Source organism: Salvelinus alpinus, chromosome 19, assembly GCF_045679555.1.
Source record: "Salvelinus alpinus chromosome 19, SLU_Salpinus.1, whole genome shotgun sequence".
Taxonomy (NCBI): domain Eukaryota; kingdom Metazoa; phylum Chordata; class Actinopteri; order Salmoniformes; family Salmonidae; genus Salvelinus; species Salvelinus alpinus.
Genome location: NC_092104.1, coordinates 27,243,614 through 27,264,188, shown reverse-complemented (window position 1 = coordinate 27,264,188; position 20,575 = coordinate 27,243,614). Strand labels below are relative to the sequence as shown.

The 20,575-nt window shown below is 42.3% G+C and overlaps 3 protein-coding genes across 6 annotated transcripts; 2 read left to right on the top strand and 1 right to left on the bottom strand.

Annotated features, from left to right (window-relative positions):
* LOC139545208 (potassium voltage-gated channel subfamily V member 2-like) lies at positions 1-2,404 on the top strand. Its single transcript, XM_071352729.1, has 2 exons — positions 1-1,391; positions 2,014-2,404. Exons 1-2 carry the CDS (start codon positions 57-59, stop codon positions 2,272-2,274), a joined length of 1,596 nt encoding a protein of 531 aa, XP_071208830.1. The 5' UTR covers positions 1-56; the 3' UTR covers positions 2,275-2,404.
* Positions 2,405-3,254: 850 nt separating this feature from the next.
* LOC139545207 (purpurin-like) lies at positions 3,255-8,694 on the top strand. Of its 3 annotated transcripts, none has more exons than XM_071352726.1 (9): positions 3,255-3,524; positions 4,077-4,131; positions 4,471-4,569; positions 4,809-6,410; positions 6,594-6,712; positions 6,910-7,046; positions 7,237-7,349; positions 7,461-7,673; positions 7,979-8,694. In XM_071352726.1, the coding sequence occupies exons 5-9, from the start codon at positions 6,596-6,598 to the stop codon at positions 7,987-7,989; spliced, it is 591 nt and encodes a 196-aa protein (XP_071208827.1). In that variant the 5' UTR covers positions 3,255-3,524; positions 4,077-4,131; positions 4,471-4,569; positions 4,809-6,410; positions 6,594-6,595; the 3' UTR covers positions 7,990-8,694. The 3 variants fall into 3 exon arrangements, with proteins under 3 accessions (XP_071208827.1, XP_071208828.1, XP_071208826.1); XM_071352727.1 differs by having other exon boundaries at positions 4,809-6,414; XM_071352725.1 differs by having other exon boundaries at positions 4,809-6,712.
* idua (alpha-L-iduronidase) lies at positions 7,840-19,050 on the bottom strand. 2 transcript variants are annotated; one of them, XM_071352724.1, is made up of 15 exons: positions 18,930-19,050; positions 18,613-18,691; positions 17,671-17,811; positions 17,454-17,536; positions 13,751-13,858; positions 13,553-13,648; positions 13,185-13,387; positions 12,812-12,991; positions 12,399-12,615; positions 11,710-11,919; positions 9,812-9,933; positions 9,480-9,605; positions 9,258-9,334; positions 9,088-9,188; positions 7,840-8,980 (listed from the first exon to the last, which is right to left on the bottom strand). In XM_071352724.1, the coding sequence occupies exons 1-15, from the start codon at positions 18,943-18,945 to the stop codon at positions 8,880-8,882; spliced, it is 1,860 nt and encodes a 619-aa protein (XP_071208825.1). In that variant the 5' UTR covers positions 18,946-19,050; the 3' UTR covers positions 7,840-8,879. The 2 variants fall into 2 exon arrangements, with proteins under 2 accessions (XP_071208825.1, XP_071208824.1); XM_071352723.1 differs by having other exon boundaries at positions 18,613-19,037.
* Between the last annotated feature and the right edge of the window lie 1,525 nt (positions 19,051-20,575).

Here is a 20,575-nt window from a genome sequence, read left to right as displayed (position 1 = left end):
TAATGCTCCCAGATTTGAATCTGCCGTCTGCTGTATAGCCCACGGAAGGCAACGACATGGGAAGCACCGGGAGGATGCTCAACCTTTGGAACAGGAGGCAGAGCCTCTTCCCTAACTACAAAGTCACTGGGCCTAATGCTGAACTTAGAAGACCCTCAGAAGACAGCACCCTTCCATTCACCAAGGACAGCTGTATAAAAGAGTGGAATTCCATGCAGGAACTGAGCAAGGACATTTATGACATCTACTCTGAGTATGAGGATGAGGAAGATGAGAAGCCTTTGGCTCTTCTTTCAAGGCTGGCTTCACCCACCAAGAATTACAATCTCAACATCAATGTTGGGGGGAAGTCCTATCAGATAGCTTACCGGTTGGCGGCCAGGTACCCCAAAACTAGGATAGGGCGGCTTGCCACCTATACAGACCACAACAAGAAACTGGACCTGTGTGACGATTACCAAGTCAAGAAAAATGAGTACTTCTTTGACAGGGACCCAGAGATTTTCAACAACATCTTCACCTTCTACAGAACTGGGGTGCTGTGGATAAAAGACGAGCTGTGTCCCAGAAACTTTCTGGAGGAGATCAACTACTGGGGCGTGAGGATCAAGAACACCCACCGCTGCTGCCGGATTTCCTTTGAGGAGCGACAGGACGAAATAAACGAGCAGCTGAACATCCAGAGAGAGCTGGAGGCTGAGGTGGAGATCGAGGAGAATGAGGAGCTGTTTCAGGACATGTTCATGGGCCATAACCGCAGAGTGATCTGGAACCTAATGGAAAAACCTTTCTCCTCTGTCCCTGCCAAGCTCATGGCCTTGGTCTCCAGCCTGTTTGTCCTGGTATCCCTGGTGGCCATGACACTCAACACAGTAGAGGATATGCAGTACAAGACTCCCTCTGGCCAATTGAGCGGGAAGACCTACTGTGAATTTGTGGAGTCTCTGTGCATTGCTTTTTTCACCATGGAGTATCTGCTCAGGCTGGTGTCCACACCTGACCTCCAGACTTTCGCCAGGAGCATGCTCAACACGGTGGACCTGATCGCTATTCTACCTCAGTACTTGCAGCTGGCTTTGGAGTGCTTTGAAAACAATGACTACGTGAAGCACGAACATGACATGAGGACAGTTGGGCAGGTGGGGAAGCTGGGCCAGGTGTTGCGGATCATGCGGCTGATGCGTATATTTCGTATCTTGAAGCTGGCGCGCCACTCCACCGGACTGAGGGCGTTTGGCTTCACACTCCGCCAGTGCTACCAGCAGGTGGGCTGCCTCTTCCTCTTCATCGCCATGGGAATCTTCGCCTTCTCTGCCATGGTCTACACTGTGGAGCATGACGTGCCCCAAACCAACTTCACAAGCATCCCCCATGCATGGTGGTGGGCTGCTGTAAGTATATTAGTTCACAATAGGCCATTAGGAGTTTTTAAAAAGTCTAACTTTCATTCTTTGTAGCTTTATATTCAGCTATGTTTCTGGTGATCTTCCAGCGATGATGCAGTGAGGCTCAGGTCTGGCTTCAGGTCTGTAGTGTGTCCGGTCTATGGCTCGCTCTGTAGTCACCTCATAATACTACCTACTGCACTGTGTACTAATGGCTGTCAGTGGCCACTAACTGAATGATACGCTTAAACACTGATCAAAGTACCAGTAACCTTTTCATATGAACTACATGGTCTGACATTATTTAAATGGATGGTTTATATGGTTCCTGGATAGTGTCTTAATACCATAATGCTATTACAGGGTGGACTTTAGGTCAGCGCACCTCCATTAGAATATGTGTATCTGTCCATGTCCGTGCCTGTTCACATGAAGCATGCCGTATGTGCTTAATTATGATCAACACTCTGGACATAAAGTCAGGCCACTTTTAGGCCCTGTATACCTCTCTCTGAAAGGGTATTCATATGAATTTCTTAAGTTGTGACTGAAGTGACAGATAACACTTTTACATTTTCACTGTGAAAGGGGTTCAAGTTCCATAACTCTTGTAATTTCTGCACTCCAGGTGAGCATCTCCACCGTGGGCTATGGAGACATGTATCCAGAGACCATCCTGGGGCGTCTCTTTGCTTTCTTCTGTATTTCCTTTGGAATCATACTGAACGGACTGCCCATCTCCATCCTCTTCAACAAGTTCTCAGACTACTACGCCAAACTGAAATCCCACGAGTACACCGCAAACATGAAGAACCGGGGGAAAATTAGGTTTGCCAAAAGGACAGCAATGAAGATCTCCCTTTGTTGTGGAGTTGGACACACTACATGATGCTACAGCTAACTGTTTAGGACTTTGTAAGACACATCTGCCTGATCTTCCTTACATTGGCAACATATATAGTATCGGGTTGAATAAAGTAATGTTAACTTTGAAACTGCTGAAAACCCATGCACCCTCTTGTCTTACCCGTCAGATATGCATGGGGGTGGGGGGTTCTGGGGTGGAAGGGGTGGAAATGGGAGGGGGTCTGGGGGAAGGGGGTTCTGGGCGTGAAAACATTTTGTGATGTAAAATTTTGCAATTCACATTGAATTCATCGATTTTACATTGAAGGGTTCCAGGAGTGATTTTCTTTCTCCATTTCTACCCCTGCACTTCACACATATTACCTAATGAGAGTGCTTCTCCCCCAAAGGGTAGGCCTGTTAACAATACCATATAGACAGTGCATTGTCATAAAGAGCTCCACAGCTATGAAGCAACTTGCCCTGTCAGGTCAAGTTGATTCTATTGCTCCTTTTTTATATATTTTTATGCATTTAATGATTGAAACACGCTACTTTGCTAAGAATGTCCTGTCTGATCCTGCCCAATTAGCCTGCTCCCTGTCTGAAGCAAAGACCCACAAAAGCTTGCAGCTGCTGGCATCTTGTGGTTAGTGTTGATAGAGCAGAAAGTGGTGGGCGAGTTTAATACGTCACACTTGATAATCTAGAACATGTAGGTAAATACTCGGTTATGAAGTTGAGGATTATAAAGTTTGATAAAATCAAGATATTTTTTGTAATTTTATAAAACATGAACCACAAGTGAACGTGAAGGGGTTTTCACTAGTTATCACAGCCACAAAGTTAAAATGTCCATATCGTAAAACTTGACAACAAACATGAGGTTTTTGGTCTTAATGTAAGGTTAGGATTAGGCATAAAGTTAGCAATGTGGTTGAGGTTAGGATTAGGTTTAAAAATTTATTTTAAAAAGAGACATTGTAGAAATAGGCGGGGTTTTTGACATTGTGGCTTTGATAACGCTATATAGAATCCTTGGGACGGTTTCATTACAGTATTTTCAATGGTTTAATCCATGATTAAGGTTAGGTAAGGGTTATGGTTAGGGGGCGGGACATCCCAAGGATTCCAGATAGCGCTAACAAAATTAGACACCGGCATTTTCCCACAATCCTTTTCATCAGTAAAGTGACCTCTGGTGCTGCTGTTGTGCAAAATTTCGGAGCAGGCTAACCAACACAAACCAGCAGCAAAATGGTCCCTCCAGTGGCAGTGTCACCGCTTATTAAGGTTTGTTCCAACACATTTGTGTAACATGCTGTTGAAAGTAGTTTTATTTAAAAATAAATCGTGAATTGTTTCCTAATTTGCAGCGAATAAGTTGCATAACAAAGCTGCATTGTCCAAGACCTCTGCCAAACTCAGACAGCTGGCTAACTAACAACCTAGCTAGTGGAATAATTCAATAACGTTAGTTAGCTACATTTTCAACACATAGCTATTACTTCCAAACCTGCAATCATTTGCGCATGTTATGCATCAGCTGACAGCTTTGACATTGCATGCAGATTGTTGTTGTGGGCTACCGAGTGGCGCAGCGGTCTACCCTGGTTCGATTCCAGGCTGTATCACAACTGGCCGTAATTGGGAGGCCCATAAGGCGGTGCACAATTGGCCCTGCGTAGGCCGTCATTGTAAATAAGAATTTGTTCTTAACTGACTTGCCTAGTTAAATAAATGTGAAATAAAAAAGCCCGTGAATTAGCTAGCATTTGTCTAATGTTAGCATTAAATCATTGCCTGAGTGATACTGTCTGATGCGTTATTTGTTTCTCATTACAGACAGCAAGGTACTCAGCGTTGTTAGCTGGTATAGTATTTGGCAAGAGGAGATATGGTGAGTTGTGAACCTTGAATAAAGGTTTTGCATTGACTCTTAACTGTGCAGACAGGCGGCATGCCATATGGACGCCTCAGGTGGTGGCATACTAACGTTAGAGTACAAATGTCCTATATTGTGGTCACAGACTAACGTTAGCTAGGCTAGCAACCTTAACATTGAAGCCATGCAGACACGGACCTCCAACTTGTTGAAAACCTGCAATAACATAGGATTCTTCATAGTTCTTCACATAAATAGATTACCGGTACATCATATGGTGTTTGATTTTTTTCAGAAGTAATTCCATTTTAAGTTTTGATTTTAACACCCTCTCCCCCTTTAAATTAATTTTAGATGAACTAAAGCCTATTGCTGCGGAGGAAAGAAGGATTGAGGAAGAGGAGAAGAAGGTTCGTGAAGAACAAGAAAAAATTACCAAGGCGCTAGCTGAAGGTAAAGGTCCATGTTTGTTTTTAAGAGATTACTGGCAAATTTGCTATCCTCATGTTTGTTCTTTTAAGTAAACAAATTTGCATGCTTAGATATAGGTCCATCAATAGGTCTTTTGCATGTTCTATAGGAATAGCCTGAATAACAACATATGGCAGTAAAAACAGCTGCTTCATGTTATTAAACACTTAATTGTTTCTGTATAAACTTGACATCTACTTTTTTTCCTGGTCTCACTACAGCCAGTGAAGAGTCGATTTTGAAATGAGCTGGCACTGGGAGAAGTTACTGTGAAGCTCTTCACACTGCTCCTGTATTTTTCCACTCTTATTTTCCTGGATATACTTGGTCCAAAACTCTCCGGCACAGTTATTTTACTGACGTGTGCACTCTAACCGATAAACCCTCACTTGGTCTGGAGACCAAATATAGTTTTTTGTAGTCATTTACATGGCATATCAAATAATGGCTTGCTATTTGGATTCAGAACTGTAATATCACAAATGCAGTATTGTAAGTAAAGTTAAATGTTTGTACCCTTGTTACTCACCCTCATGACAATGTCATACATGCTACTTGATAAATAAATGGTAAATATTTATTCTGTCTTTGAATCTTCATTCTTTCATCCTTTCTCCATTTTTCCTTGCACTTGCTTCAACTACTTTTTTTTGTCACACTTGCTTTGTTTTTGAGTAATGGATATGCTATTATGGATTTTTTCCCCCCTCTAGTCTACACTATATGAAGCGTCATTCATCAACCATCAACTCTAATATTTGTTCTTTCTAATCTTCTAGACATTAAAACTGAAGCTACAAAAATTATTAGATTATTACATGAAACAAGATTGTACTGTTCTGTGTCATGGCCATGCACGTAAATAGGAGGACTGTGGTCTGCTGTCATGACTGGAGTGGAGCAGACCCTTAACCTGGCACTGTGTTGTCATGGCCGAAGCCAAAGGTGCCAAGACGCAGTAATTCAAGCTCATCCCCAGGCTAAATATAAGCAGCAACAATGACAGAAGTGGTTTTAATAATAGAAAAAGACAAAAGCTTTATTTGTTAACTATGTATATTATCTATAGTGCACAGTATAAGTTAGCAAGGGATGATCCAATGTATGGCCTTGCTCACTGAAATCATTTTCAGAAATGACACTTATGCACCCATTTCACCTGGCGTCAACCCTCTTGTAATGCGCTTCAGCGGTCTCCTGTCCAAGAACATTTTGTCTGGGATTACAGAACCAAACTGGTGCAACAGATCATGTTACTTAACCCAGGGGCAGGAACATAAAGTCCCACGTGGACTGTTACTTTCATAAAGCGTGTATTCTTACAATTGAATAATTGTTTACTCTTACTTCAACTGCCTGAACTTGACATCCAATCCCTCTTTTTTTATCATTGTTCAATGAATATGTTTTATGAGTTCCAAGAAAGTGATACCAACTGATAAGAAATAGATGTCATTTATTTCCATCTCATTTCCATGTCACTGAAGAACTATCTAATACCTTGGTGTTGCCATGCCCATGTGTAAACAGTACTTTGGCTTGGCTAAGGTAAACTAATTCCCTAGACCTGTTTTCTCTGTGTTTAGACTAGTATACACCCTTGCTACAATTACATAAAGCCGTTTCATTGTGTATGGGAGAGTGCAACAGTTTATGGGCAGGATTTTGTTAACTGGATTAGTAATAGATTAAGATTTAAACCTCCATTTAGGACCAAGATGTGAAAATAATCAGTGAGCTCGTCTGTGCCTTGTGTATATAAGGATCCTAGACAGAAGAGAAACGCATACCTGCAACTTCATTGAAGCTTAACCTCTTGCTTTGTAGGTACGTTTTTGCTACTTTTCATGGGAATGTTAAAATGTTGCTGCGAATATTGTTATGTTATGGGCTTTTTATAAGAATGTAGTTACCAATTGAGAGGAACAGCTATTGTGCATTATCAAAATATTGATTTGTTTTTATTACATATAAAGTTATACTTATGGAATTTCTCTCTTCTCTAGAAATGGACTTCCATATGCTGGCCCTTGTGGTGGTGCTCCTGGCGGGTCTGGAGCAGAGTTGGGCTGCCTCCTGTGTGGTGGACAGCTTCAATGTCAAGGAGGACTTTGACCCCAAGAGAGTGAGTAAAACAAACAGTCCTCTATAGAAGACCAAGCTGTCCTGCAAGGCCCTACATCTATCTGTTTTTTATGTGCTAGTGCCACAGTACACAGCTAGAAAAATAGTTGCAACACTCCTGCTCCAGTATGGAGGAAATAATTGCCTAGGCTACTTGCAAGGCTCTTCAACCAACCAGTTTATCTGTGTGTGCTCCAGTACGCAGGGAAGTGGTACGCTCTGCAGAAGAAGGACCCTGAGGGACTGTTCCTCCAGGACAACATCTCAGCTGAGTACACCATCGGTGACGACGGCTCCATGGTCGCCGCCTCCAAGGGACGTGTCACACTTTTCGGGTAAGAGCTGCCTGGAGGTTATTTCTGATGAAACGGTAATAGTCTTAAAAATTGAACATGGCTTTCCGAATCTGTGTATAAGGGTCAAACTGAAAACCTTACATCTACTACATGTTTGTAACTTAAAGCCATTTTACATGAATACTGTATCTATGATAAATTGATTGGAAATACTTTCCCCTATTTACAGATTCTGGGTTGTGTGCGCTGACATGGCTGCCCAGTACACCGTGCCGGACTCTGCCAACCCTGGAAAGATGTTCATGAACTACCAGGGCCTGGCCAGCTATCTGTCCAGCGGAGGTACGTCTTCTGAATATACCGTTATACACAAATACACTTAGACACAAGAGACTCAGCAAAAACAACCAGTAAGCCACGCTCGATACTCACAATACTCTCCTCTTCTCTCAGGTGACAACTACTGGGTGATTGACACCGACTATGACAACTATGCCATCACATATGCCTGCCGTACCCTGAAGGACGATGGAAGCTGTGAGGATGGCTACTCCCTGATATTCTCCCGTAACCCCCGTGGCCTGCCACCAGCCATCCAGAGGAGCATTCGCGCCAAGCAGGAAGAGATCTGCATGGCCGGACAATTTGAGCCCGTGCTGCAGTCTGGTATGGGTTACATTTTTCCTATTTTATTTATAAAGCCCTTATATCAACAATTGTTATGAAATGCTTTACAGTCATCCGGACCACACCATTTGAGGAAGGATCAGTGTTCAGTCTGCATTACTGTAAATGCTGAGTGCCGCCTTTACAAACATTCACTGAGAGTTACTTAACTCATCTCCTACTCAACAAATATTTATTACCAGCATAAATGTGCTTTCTACAACTAAAGCAAATGTTTATTTTTGGGATGTCCAACAAATTTAGCATCCCAGTTGACCCTCTTCTGATTTTTCTCTGCTCAACAGGAGCTTGCTGAATGTCTACTATGAAGGAACTTGTTGTGCTGCCAAGGGATCCATACAATGTCCTGGCTTGGACAGAGATATTTACTGATGACTGAAGAGGAAATCGCATAAGATTCTTTTATATAAAAATTATATTATGCCCCTCATGTACAGTACCAGTCAAAAGTTTGGACACCTACTTTATTTTCTACATTGTAGAATAATAGTGAACCAAAAATGTTAAACAAATCAAAATATATTGTATGGAAAAGCATTCCAAGTGAAGCTGGTTGAGAGAATGCCAAGTGTGAAAAGCTGTCAAAGGATAAATGTAGCTACTTTGAAGAACCTAAAATCTTTTGATTTGTTTAACACTTTTTTGGTTACTACATGATTCCATATGTGTTCTTTCATAGTTTGCCTTCACTATTATTCTACAATGTAAAAATTGAGTAGGTGTCCAAACATTTGACTGGTACTGTATATAAATATAATTGTACATTTGAGCATGACGCCTGCACCAATCCAATGGAGGTAGACTCTACATCACAGAAATACCTATATGAATATTAACACCGCTGCGTTATCGCTCATTCACTGTTCATCAGTTTGTTTTGGCAACGTAGTTGGCGAGTACATTGTGCAGGGGGAAAACATGAGCATTCTAATGTTATCACTGTCTCATGAGCATTAAAAAAAGATTCAAAATGGTAAAACAAATAAATAATTGTACTTATTGATTGTGAAATTACACAATATTTGTATGGAAAAATTATTCCATGTAAACAAACATTTCAGACTAAGTCAACAATACATTGGAGCAGCAATAATGCCGATTTATATTTTCTTAAAGTAAAAATGTAACAAAAATATGCTTTTGTACAATCAGTCATGGTACCATGTAGGAAACACTAGTTAACTTCTAGTTTTCCTCTGAATATTTCTCAGTCAGTGAATATTCTCCAGTTCTTCCCCAGTAGTCCACAGCTCGTACTCTGTAGCTACCACTAACCTCCAGGTTTTCTGTAATCAAATGACACATTTTCAAATGTGAATCCACAATGCTTAATACAGGCCAACTACTGCATAAGATCACAAAAGAAAGTTAGAACTTTCTAAACCATTTTTACCTGGTGAATATACATAGGATGTGAAAATGGTATCCCGGGTGTTTACCCTCTTGAATTCTTCCTGGTCTTTGGAGAACTCCACCTCAAACGTCTTAATGCACCTACAAATAAAATAAAACATGTCAACTCACCACTAAGTAGAAGAGCCCCCCCACCCAAAAAGTACTTACTTGGAATGTACACAATGATCTTTCCACACAATCATAACTTGGCTTTTTGTGATGCTGATGAATCGCAATCCATTCACCTTAAGAGATCAATAAAATACAGTTAGGGTATTGATGATTTAACAGGACAGTTTGAAAATACCATCCTGAGAAATGATAGACAAATTAATCAGCAAGGTGTGGATAATACTGTCATCAAAGCCCATGTCCGCTGGTGGCACTGACCTGGTCTGGCTTGGCCTTAGGCTGGGCACACACATGTATGAGGAGGACAGAGGGCACATAGAGCTTGGCCCGCATGGTCAGGATGCCCTCAGCAGGGAGGGGCAGAGGTCCATCCACCTGAGGATCCTGGGGTTAAATCAACACAAACCATTCAGCTCAGCTACAATGGCTGTAGTTCATTCCATTAAAAAACTGACCATGTTCATACATTGCTGTCACTTAAAACAAAGAGGAATATATGATGTGATTGACTGAAATATAAGCTTACTTATTGAGAGTGAGTTATTTGAGAGAAATGTTATTTTCATGGAAGAAGGTGTTTTTCTTTGTACCTCAATGTTCCTCAGCTGTCTGAACTGCTCTGCTGTGGGGTAGTCTGGGCTGCCCATGCTCTGCCACAGCTGGGATGGGTTGGTCACATTGTTGTCCAGGTAATATGTCACATACACAAGTCCTAAAGTCAAAATCACAATTCATGAAACTGCTGAAGTCACTCTTTTGCTCATCTACTAACACAGTTCAAATCCAATACTTACGGAACTGAGTGTCAACATACTGTAAAATGAGTAATACATTTTAATCCAACTGCAATTTTGTTTGCAACATCAAAGAAGCATTTAAAGTTGAGTATATACAGTGCCTTCGGAAAGTATTCAAACTCCTTGACTTTATCCACATTTTGTTACGTTACAGCCTTATTTTAAAATGTATTAAATTGTTTGTGTCAATATACACACAATACCCCATAATGATAAAACAAAAATGTGTTTAGAAATGTTTGCTCATTTATTACAATTAAACTGAAACATCACATTTAGATAAGTATTCAGACCCTTTACTCCAGTACTTTGCTGAAGCACCTTTGGCAGCGATTACAGCATTGAGACTATTTGGGTATGACGCTACAAGCTTGGCACACTTGTATTTTGGGAGTTTCTCCTATTCTTCTCTGCAGATCCTCTCAAGCTCTGTCAGGTTGGATGGGGAGCATTGCTGTACAGATATTTTCAGGTCACTCCAGAGATGTTCGATCAGGTTCAGGTCCGGGCTCTGGCTGGGCCACTCAAGGACATTCAGAGACTTGTCCCGAAGCCACTCCCTGCATTGTCTTGGCTGTGTGCTTAGGGTCATTGTCCTGTTGGAAGGTGAACCTTTGCCCCCGGTCTGAGGTCCTGAGCGCTCTGGAGCAGATTTTCATCAAGGATCTCTCTGTACTTTGTTCCGTTCATCTATGCCTCGATCCTGACTAGTCTCCCAGTCCCTGCCACTAAAAAAGGTCCCTACAGCATGATGCTGCCACCACCATGCTCCACCGTAGGGATGGTGCCAGGTTTCCGCCAGACATGGCGCTTGGCATTTAGGACCAAGAGTTCAATCTTGGTTTCATCAGACCAGAGAATCATGTTTCTCATGGTCTGAGAGTCTTTAGGTGCCTTTTGGAAAACTCCAAGCGGGCTGTCATGTGCCTTTTACTGAGGAGTGGCTTCTGTCTGGCCAGTCTACCATAAAGCCTGATTGGTGGAGTGCTACACAGATGGTTGTCCTTCTGGAAGGTTCTCCCATCTCCACAGAGGAGCTCTGTCAAAGTGACGATTGGATTCTTGTTCACCTCCCTGATCAAGGCCTTTCTCCTCCGATTGCTCAGTTTGACCGGGCGGCCAGCTCTAGGAAGCGTCTTGGTGGTTCCAAACGTCTTCCGTTTAAGAATGATAGAGGCCACTGTTCTTGGAGACCTTCCATGCTGCAGACATCTTTTGGTACACCTCCCCAGATCTGTGCCGACACAATCCCTTCTCGGAGCTCTACGGACAATTCCTTTGAACTCATGGCTTTGTTTTGTGGAACCTTATATAGACAGGTGTGTGCCTTTCCAAATCATGTTCAATAAATTGAATTTACCACAAGTGGACTCCAAGTTGTAGAAATATCAAGGATGATCAATGGAAACAGGATGCACCTAAGCTCAATTTCGAGTCTCATAGAAAATGTCTGATTTAGTATTAAGGTATGTTTATTTTTTTTTATACATTTGCAAAGACTTCTAAAAATCTGTTTTCGCTTTGTCAATATGGGGTATTGTGTGTAGATTTAGGATTTTTTATTCAATCCATTTTAGAATAAGGCTGTAACGTAACAATGTGGAAAAAGGGAAGAGGTCTGAATTCTTTCTGAATGCACTCTACATATGAAGTAAAACTTAGTCCTGATTCAGACATTTGTCAACACCCACCTTTCTGTCCTGTGAATCCTTTGAGAGAGACCCTAATGAGGTCGGTGGTGGTAGATGTGCTGGTGTCATCGCTGTTATAGATCAGCACAGTGGCCTGCCAGCTGTCAGAGGTCCAGGACATGAGGGGGTCATGGGTACTGGCAAGGACCCCCACAGTGCTGTTGTCAGTCCCCCCAACCTCCACAACCTCAGACAGTACCTGAGTCTCTCCTTTTTGCAAAACAATAAAATAAAAAAAACTAAACAATTTCATAAAGTTATAACATCTGGGTAGACAGATTAAGTCCCACCAAAATTGGTGGGGGGAAAAAAGAACTGAAGAACTGTTCTATACACTTATCACTACAAGAAAAGACAACAGCTATTGAAAATAACTACTTATTTATTATTATTTGATTTTTTGTTCTATTGTGTTATTGACTGTACGTTTGTTTGTGTAACTGTGTTTCGTCGCACTGCTTTGCTCCATCTTGGCCAGGTCGCAGTTGTAAATGAAAACTTGTTCTCAACTGGGCTACCTGGTTAAATAAAGGTGAAGTAAATAAATAGAGCGAGCAGCCCCATGACGGTCAGTACAGGAGAGAGCCTCACCTAGCAGAGCAAGCAGCCCCATGACGGTCAGTACAGGAGAGAGCCTCACCTAGCAGAGCGAGCAGCCCCATGACGGTCAGTACAGGAGAGAGCCTCACCTAGCAGAGCAAGCAGCCCCATGACGGTCAGTACAGGCTTCCTGAGCAGCTGGACGTGGGGGGGCTGGGTGTTGTTGACCTGGAAGCGGGCCGTCAGGGTGCGCTGGGTGAACGGATGAGGGTGGTAGCTGAGGAAGGCATTGTCATTGCTTAGCAGGGTGTAGTTGATGGTATTGTTCTGGTCAGACAACAGCAGGTCCTGGTGTTGGGAGATCACCTGGTGGACAGCAGGGTTCGGGTCAATTCCATTTCAATACAGTCAATTCAATAAGCACAGAAATTCCAATTCCAATGTTCCTCAAGCATTTCAATGAGGAAAGTTTGGAATTTAAATGGAATTGACCCCAAACCTGGTGGACATAGGAGATAGCAATCAGGACAGACAACAGACAAGTCAGTTAACTGTTTCATACCTTGACCACCATGGCTGCATATGTCACATCAGCCCTCCACGCCAGAGGTTTGGACCAGCCCACCAATGGATCGGCCTCATCATTGTAAACCGGCAGAGTTCGGAAGAGAGGGAAATGCTCCTGGATCTCTCTCACTGTCTGGATCTCCTGTTCCATGATGGGTAACGAATAGCCTCCACCCTGAAAGAAAGCAAAACCTAAACTTGAACTGAGTCTCACAAGCTCAAGCCAGTTTTCATCCTGAAACTGTGAGTGCTTCAATTGTCAGGATTAGGCACTGTTCTCTTGTTAGGAGACTAGAGTCAGACAGAATAATGGTTAAAACATAGTAATGAAGGTGTGCAGTTTACACACACCACAGTCCCAGGCCCACCTTTTTGTGCAGGGCGATGTAGTCCAGCCGCACCCCTGTCTCCCCAGTGAAGAAGTTTGTGCCATTGTAGCAGTGCTGCAGCATGGCCCAGCAGTAGGGGGAGTGTGGTGGGGTGTGGCAGGAGTCTCCTGGACCGCCCAAGCGCAGGGCCCTACTTGCTGCCCGCAGGCCCTCCGAACAGGCATCATAGTAGTTCAGGAACCCTGGAGGTGGAAGCAGACCAATAGCCTCGAGTGGGTGCTGAGATAGACTACATACAAATTATTATTCATCAGATGAGATTATATTATGCTTTCTTTCATTCCTTACAGAAAGTATGATGGTACAGGACTGATGCCACCTGTCGGAATATATATTTTTTTTTATACCTTGGATAGACACAGTGACGTTGTCAAAGTCATGATTGTTCGGTTCATTCCATGTTTCAAAGTTCCACAGAGATACACTTCCCAAGCCATACTTCTCTGTAATTCAGGATGAATAGTGTTAGTTAGTATACCATTTATATGATCCATAAGATTACATACGTTACTGTGTGTTCCCCTATCACTGAACAGTATACTCACCAATATACCTCTTTGCAATGAGATGCACCAGGTTTCTCCACTCCTCCACCTGCATTTTGTCTTCAAAGTTGGTGAAGTAGTTGTTCACACTGCCCATCAATTCAAAACCTGCAACAAACAAGTAGAAAAAAACTCAATATGAACCATAGTCAAAGAGAAAAATACTACTGAGAAAGCATATACTGAACAAAAATATAAATGCAACATGTAAAGTTTTGGTTCCATGAGCTGAAAAAAAAGATCCCAGACATTTTCTATACACACAAAAGTTGTATTTTTCTCAACTGTTATTAACAAATGTGTGCACATCCCTGTTAGTGAGCATTTTTCTTTTGCCAAGATAATCCATCCCCCTGACTGGACTGGTATGGCATATCAAGAAACTGATTAAACAGCATGGTCATTACACAGGTGCATCTTGTGCTGGGGACAATAAAAGGCCACTCTAAAATGTGCAGTTTTGTCACACAACACAAGGCCACAGATGTCTCAAGTTGAGGGAGCATGCAATTGGCACGTCCACCAGATCTGCTGCCAGAGAATTGAATGTTAATTTCTCTACCATATGCCGCCTCAAGTCATTTTAGAGAATTTGGCAGTACGTCCAACCGGCCTCACAACTGCAGACCACTTGTAACCACGCCAGCCCAGGACCTCCACATCCGGCTTCTTCACTTGCGGGATCATCTGAGACCATCACCCAGACAACTGAAGAATTTCTGCACAAGCTGTCAGGGAAGCTGATCTGCATTCTCTTTGTCCTTACCAGAGTGTTGACATGACTGCAATTTGGCGTTGTATCCAACTTCAGTGGGCAAATGCTCACCTTCGATGGCACGCTGGAGAAGTGTGCTCTTCACAGATGAATCCCAGTTTCAACTGTACCAGGCAGATGGCAAACAACGTGTATTGCGTCGTGTGGACAGGTAGTTTGCTGATGTCAATGTTGTGTACAGAGTGCCCCAAGGTGGTGGGGTTATGGTATGGGCTGGCATAAGCTACGGACAACAAACACAATTTCATTTTATTGATGGCAATTTGAATGGACAGAGATACCGTGACGAGATCCTGAGGCCCATTGTCGTGCCATTCATCTGTTGCCATCATCTCATGTTTCAGCATGATAATGCATAACCCCATGTCACAAGGATCTGTACACAATTCCTGGAATATTAAAATGTCCCAGTTCTTCCGTGGCCTGCATACTCACAAGACATGTAAGCTATTGAGCATGATGGGATGCTCTGGATCGACATGTACAACAGCGTGTTCCAGTTCCCGCTAATATCCAGCAACTTCGCACAGCTATTGAAGAGGAATGGTACAACATTTCACAGGCCACGATCAACTCTGTGAAGGAGATGTGTCGCTCTGGATGAGGCAAATTGTGGAACTGACTGGTTTTCTGATACACACTCCTATTTTTTTTTTTTTTAAAGGTATCTGAAACCAACATATGCATATCTGTATTCCCAGTCTTGTGAAATCAATTTCCTTACATGAACTCTGTAAAATCTTTGAAATTGTTGCGTTTATATTTTTGTTTAGTATATATATATATATATATATACATACACACACCCACACACATATATATACATATATATATATATATATAGTGGCGTACAGCAGGTCAGCCACCAAGGGGAGACTCGTTGAAGCCTGGTGACAGACGGAGTATACATCACGTGGCGATGGCTCCATCTGCTGGATGTGCCAGGTCTCGACGGGCTTTCCGCCCAGGACTAATTGGGGCTGATTGCTAACCAGCTGTAAAAGCCCCATAAAGCTGCCGAATGGGCAGCACACAGGGGAGGACTGGGGGAAGTAAGGTGACTTCCGAGTAGTTGAAGACGGTGTCCCGGAGAGGGTCTCATGGGGGAGAACTATCCTTTTCTTTTGATTTATTATTTAATAAACACCCTTGAAACCGAGCTAATCCTACTCTGTCCGTGTCTGATCTGTGTAAACGTCTTGACCCAACCCCCTGGACTGCCACAAGATATATATATATATACAGTTGAAGTCAGAAGTTTACATTCACTTAGGTTGGAGTCATTAAAACTCGTTTTTCAACCACTCCACAAATTCCTTGTTAACAAACTACAGTTTTGGCAAGTCAGTTAGGACATCTACTTTGTGCATAACACAAGTAATTTTTCCAACAATTGTTTACAGACATATTATTTCACTTATAATTCACGGTATCACAATTCCAGTGGGTCAGAAGCCTACAAACACTAAGTTGACTGTGCCTTAAAACAGCTTGGAAAATTCCAGAAAATGATGTCATGGCTTTAGAAGCTTCTGATAGGCTAATTGACATCATTTGAGTCAATTGTAGTGGTACCTGTGGATGTATTTCAAGGCCTACCTTCAAACTCAGTGCCTCTTTGCTTGACATCATGGGAAAATCAAAATAAATCAGCCAAGACCTCAGAATTTTTTTTTTAGACCTCCACAAGTCTGGTTCATCCTTGGGAGCAATTTCCAAATACCTGAAGGTACCATGTTCATCTGTACAAACAATAGTACACAAGTATAAACACCAAAGGACCATGCAGCTGTCATACCGCTCAGGAATGAGACGCGTTCTGTCTCCTAGAAATGAACGTACTTCAGTGCGAAAAGTGCAAACCAATCCCAGAACAACAGCAAAGGACCTTGTGAAGATGCTGGAGGAAACCGGTACAAATGTATCTATATCCACAGTAAAACGATTCCTATATCGACATAACCTGAAGGGTCGCTCAGCAAGGAAGAGCCACTGCTCCAAAACTGCCATAAAAAAGCCAGACTACGGTTTGCAACTGCACATGGGGATAAATATGGCACTTTTTGGAGAAATGTCCTCTGGTCTGATGAAAAAAAAATTGAACTGTTTGGCCATAATGACCATCGTTATGTTTGGAAGAAAAAGGGGGAGGCTTGCAAGCCGAAGAACACCATCCCAACCGTGAAGCACGGGGGTGGCAGCATCATGTTGTGGGGGTCCTTTGCTGCAGGAGGGACTGGTGCACTTCACAAAATAGATGGCATCATGAGGTAGGAAAATTATGTTGATATATTGAAGCGACATCTCAAGACATCAGTCAGGAAGTTAAAGCTTGGTCGCAAATGGGTCTTCCAAATGGACAATGACCCCAAGCATACTTCCAAAGTTGTGGCAAAATGGCTTAAAGACAAAGTCAAGGTATTGGAGTGGCCATCACAAAGCCCTGACCTCAATCCCATAGAAAATCTGTGGGCAGAACTGAAAAAGCATATGCGAGCAAGGAGACCTACAAACCTGACTCAGTTACACCAGCTCTGTCAGGAGGAATGGGCCAAAATTCACCCAATTTATTGTGGGAAGCTTGTGGAAGGCTACCAGAAAAGTTTGACCCAAGTTAAACAATTTAAAGGCAAAGCTACCAAATACTAATTGAGTGTATGTAAACTTCTGACCCACTGGGAATGTGATGAAAGAAATAAAAGCTGAAATAAATAATTCTCTCTACTATTATTCTGATATTTCACAATCTTAAAATAGTGGTTATCTTAACTGACCTAAAACAGAGAATTTTTACCTGGATTAAATGTCAGGAATTGTGAAAAACTGAGTTAAATGTAGTTGGCTAAGGTGTATGCAAACTTCCGACTTCAACTGTAATGTAATATATATATAAAATTTCACCAGATCAGGTGGGTTAAAGTACTGTACCTGGGAGTAGTCCATTTATCCACAAGAGGTCAATCAGCTGGTCCAGTTGGCTAAAGTTGTACTGGAGTTCTCCTTTGTCAATACTACAAAACAATACTTTGAATTAGATTAATGCGACATATCACAATGGGATATACAACATACAAAGGTCACAACATTTACATATTTGATTTACTAACCCACCACAAGGCCCTAAAGCAGGCACCCCCATACTCACTGTGCTGTGATCAGCTCCAGCATCCAGTGGATCCGAACCTGCTGAATCCCTCCATGGGGGACAGAGCCCACGTAGGCCAGGTTCAGCTCCTGGTCCCTGCTCAGGTCATACTGGTTGGACTGGGTGTGTGGAAGAGGGGGGCTGGAGAGGGGTAGAAAGCATGTGTTTACAATTAACTGAGTAGTGGGCAAATTGAACCTCCTCTGTGGTTGCCCCATTGGGAATCCCTGTGTTTACCAAAGTCAATCCAATTTTTAAAAACAGAAAAATACACCTTATGGAACAGCAGGCACTGTGAAGAGACACACATATGTAACAGTATAACTTTAGTCCGTTCCCTCGCCCCGACCCGAGCGCGAACCAGGGATCCTCTGCACACATCAACAACAGTCACCCACGAAGCATCGTTACCCATCGCTCCACAAAAGCCACGGCCCTTGCAGAGCAAGGGGAACCACTACTTCAAGGTCTCAAAGCAAGTGATGTCACCGATTGAAACGCTATTAGCGCGCACCACCGCTAAATAGCTAGCCATTTCACATCGGTTACACATACACATGATAAAAACGCACTCTACACACAGATTTGGTATTGTAGATATGCGATAGTAGTGTAGTGACCTGAGGGAACACAGTTAATGTGTTGTGAAAAGTGTTATAGTAATATTTTAAATTGTTTAACTGCCTTAATGTTGTTGGACCCCAGGAAGAGTAGCTGCTAATGGGGATCCTACATAAATACGAATACAAAATAGGCTATGACAAATAGTTTTTTTGCATGTGGTCCTGCCGTTATTTTAATAATAAGGTAGTTTTAGTTGTATATTGTGTTTTAACACTAGTGCAAAGTGGTCAATGACTAACAGAAAGTAGCCATGAAAGGTAGCATAGCCACAAAATATGACATGATTCTAAACTAAATCAAAAAGGTGCATCATCCTACCAGAAACCAGTGCTCCTCCAGAAATGTTTCAGATGTCCTGATGGCTTCCCGACATCCACTGTGATCTCATATGAAGAGCCTACAGCATTGGGTATTGTCATCAACAATGCAAAGACAAACAAGTTTACAGGATGCATCAAACTGAACATGTTAGCAAGACAGCTAGCTCAAGCTACTAACAAAAACGTAGATAAACATAGTCGCACAAGTAATGGCTGCAAATGTCATGACATGTTTAGCAGCTAGGCATCTTCCTTGAAATAAAGGAGCATTTAAAATTATGTATCTCAGCACTTTAACGATAGCTAGCTAAGTACAGTAGTTTGTTGTCATATGTCAACGTAGTAGTTCCGCTCGCTCAGCTGATTGTGCCGACGTAAAACACCAGCGACATTTACTCTTGCCTACTCCATTTCTTCGTAGCATAAATAAATCTAACTCATGAAACAGTTTCCCAGCTTCATCTGGCACAAATTCTGGACGCTAAAGAGGTTGACATAAATCTTAATTTAGAGGATGGTGACATAAAACAATTGGGTAGTACCTGTTACACCAAGATACCAATGTGGGGAATGGTTTTTGCATGTGGTAAATTCCATCTTCATGAGACAAACTTATTTGTGGAGTTATAAATCTAAAGTTAATTAGAAATTTAACAAGTCAACACAAGAACTCTGATAACACCAGTGTAGATGTGGTACAGTTTTAGTCGGAAGTTTACATACACCTTAGCCAAATACAATAAAACTCAGTTTCACAATTCCTGACATTTAATCCTATTAAAAAATTCCCTGTTTTAGGTCAGTTAGGATCACCACTTTATTTTAAGAATGTGAAATATCAGAATAATAGTAGAGAGAATTATTTATTTCAGGTTTTATTTCTTTCATCACATTCCCAGTGGGTCAGAAGTTTACATACACTCAATTAGTATTTGGTAGCATTGCCTTTAAATTGTTTAACTTGGGTCAAACTTTTCTGGTAGCCTTCCACAAGCTTCCCACAATAAATTGGGTGAATTTTGGCCCATTCCTCCTGATAGAGCTGGTGTAACTGAGTCAGGTTTGTAGGCCTCCTTGCTCGCACACGCTTTTTCAGTTCTGGCCACACATTTTCTATAGGATTGAGGTCAGGGATTTGTGATGGCCACTCCAATACCTTGACATTGTTGTCCTTAAGCCATTTTGCCACAACTTTGGAAGAATGCTTGGGGTCATTGTCAATTTGGAAGACCCATTTGTGACCAAGCTTTAACTTCCTGACTGATGTCTTGAGATGTTGCTTCAATATATCCACAATTTTCCATCTTCATGATGCCATCTATTTTGTGAAGTGCACCAGTCCCTCCTGCAGCAAAGGACCCCCACAACATGATGCTGCCACCCCCGTGTTTCACGGTTGGGATGGTGTTCTTCGGCTTGCAAGCGGCTCCCTTTTTCCTCCAAACATAACGATGGTCATTATGGCCAAACAGTTCTATTTTTGTTTCATCAGACAAGAGGACATTTCTACAAAAAGTGCCATATTTGTCCCCATGTGCAGTTGCAACCCGTAGGGTTTGAAGCAGTGGCTTCTCCCTTGCTGAGTGGCCTTTCAGGTTATGTCGATATAGGACTCGTTTTACTGTGGATATAGATACTTTTGTACCCGTTTTCTCCAGCATCTTCACAAGGTCCTTTGCTGTTGTTCTGGGATTGATTTGCACTTTTTGCACCAAAGTACGTTAATCTCTAGGAGACAGAACGTGTCGCCTTCCTGACCGGTATGACGGCTGCATAGTCCCATGGTGTTTATACTTGCGTACTATTGTTTGTACAGATGAACGTGGTACCTTCAGGTGTTTGGAAATTGCTCCCAGGTCTTGGCTGATTTATTTTTATTTTCCCATGATGTCAAGCAAAGAGGCACTGAATTTGAAGGTAGGCCTTGAAATACATCCACACCTCCAATTGAGGTACACCTC

What these genes read in the sequence shown, in the direction of transcription:
- LOC139545208 (XM_071352729.1), top strand. Translation starts at nt 57, where the DNA reads ATGGGAAGCACCGGGAGGATGCTCAACCTTTGGAACAGGAGGCAGAGC. An exon ending in ATGCATGGTGGTGGGCTGCT is followed by an intron (nt 1,392 to 2,013) that starts GTAAGTATATTA and finishes TCTGCACTCCAG; the next exon opens with GTGAGCATCTCCACCGTGGG.
- idua (XM_071352723.1), bottom strand. Translation starts at nt 18,761, where the DNA reads ATGTTCAGTTTGATGCATCCTGTAAACTTGTTTGTCTTTGCATTGTTG. An exon ending in ATGCAGCCATGGTGGTCAAG is followed by an intron (nt 12,616 to 12,811) that starts GTATGAAACAGT and finishes GCTGTCCACCAG; the next exon opens with GTGATCTCCCAACACCAGGA. An exon ending in GACAGCTGAGGAACATTGAG is followed by an intron (nt 9,606 to 9,811) that starts GTACAAAGAAAA and finishes ATTTAACCCCAG; the next exon opens with GATCCTCAGGTGGATGGACC.
- LOC139545207 (XM_071352725.1), top strand. Translation starts at nt 6,572, where the DNA reads ATGGAATTTCTCTCTTCTCTAGAAATGGACTTCCATATGCTGGCCCTT. An exon ending in AGGACTTTGACCCCAAGAGA is followed by an intron (nt 6,713 to 6,909) that starts GTGAGTAAAACA and finishes TGTGTGCTCCAG; the next exon opens with TACGCAGGGAAGTGGTACGC. An exon ending in CAGCTATCTGTCCAGCGGAG is followed by an intron (nt 7,350 to 7,460) that starts GTACGTCTTCTG and finishes CTCTTCTCTCAG; the next exon opens with GTGACAACTACTGGGTGATT.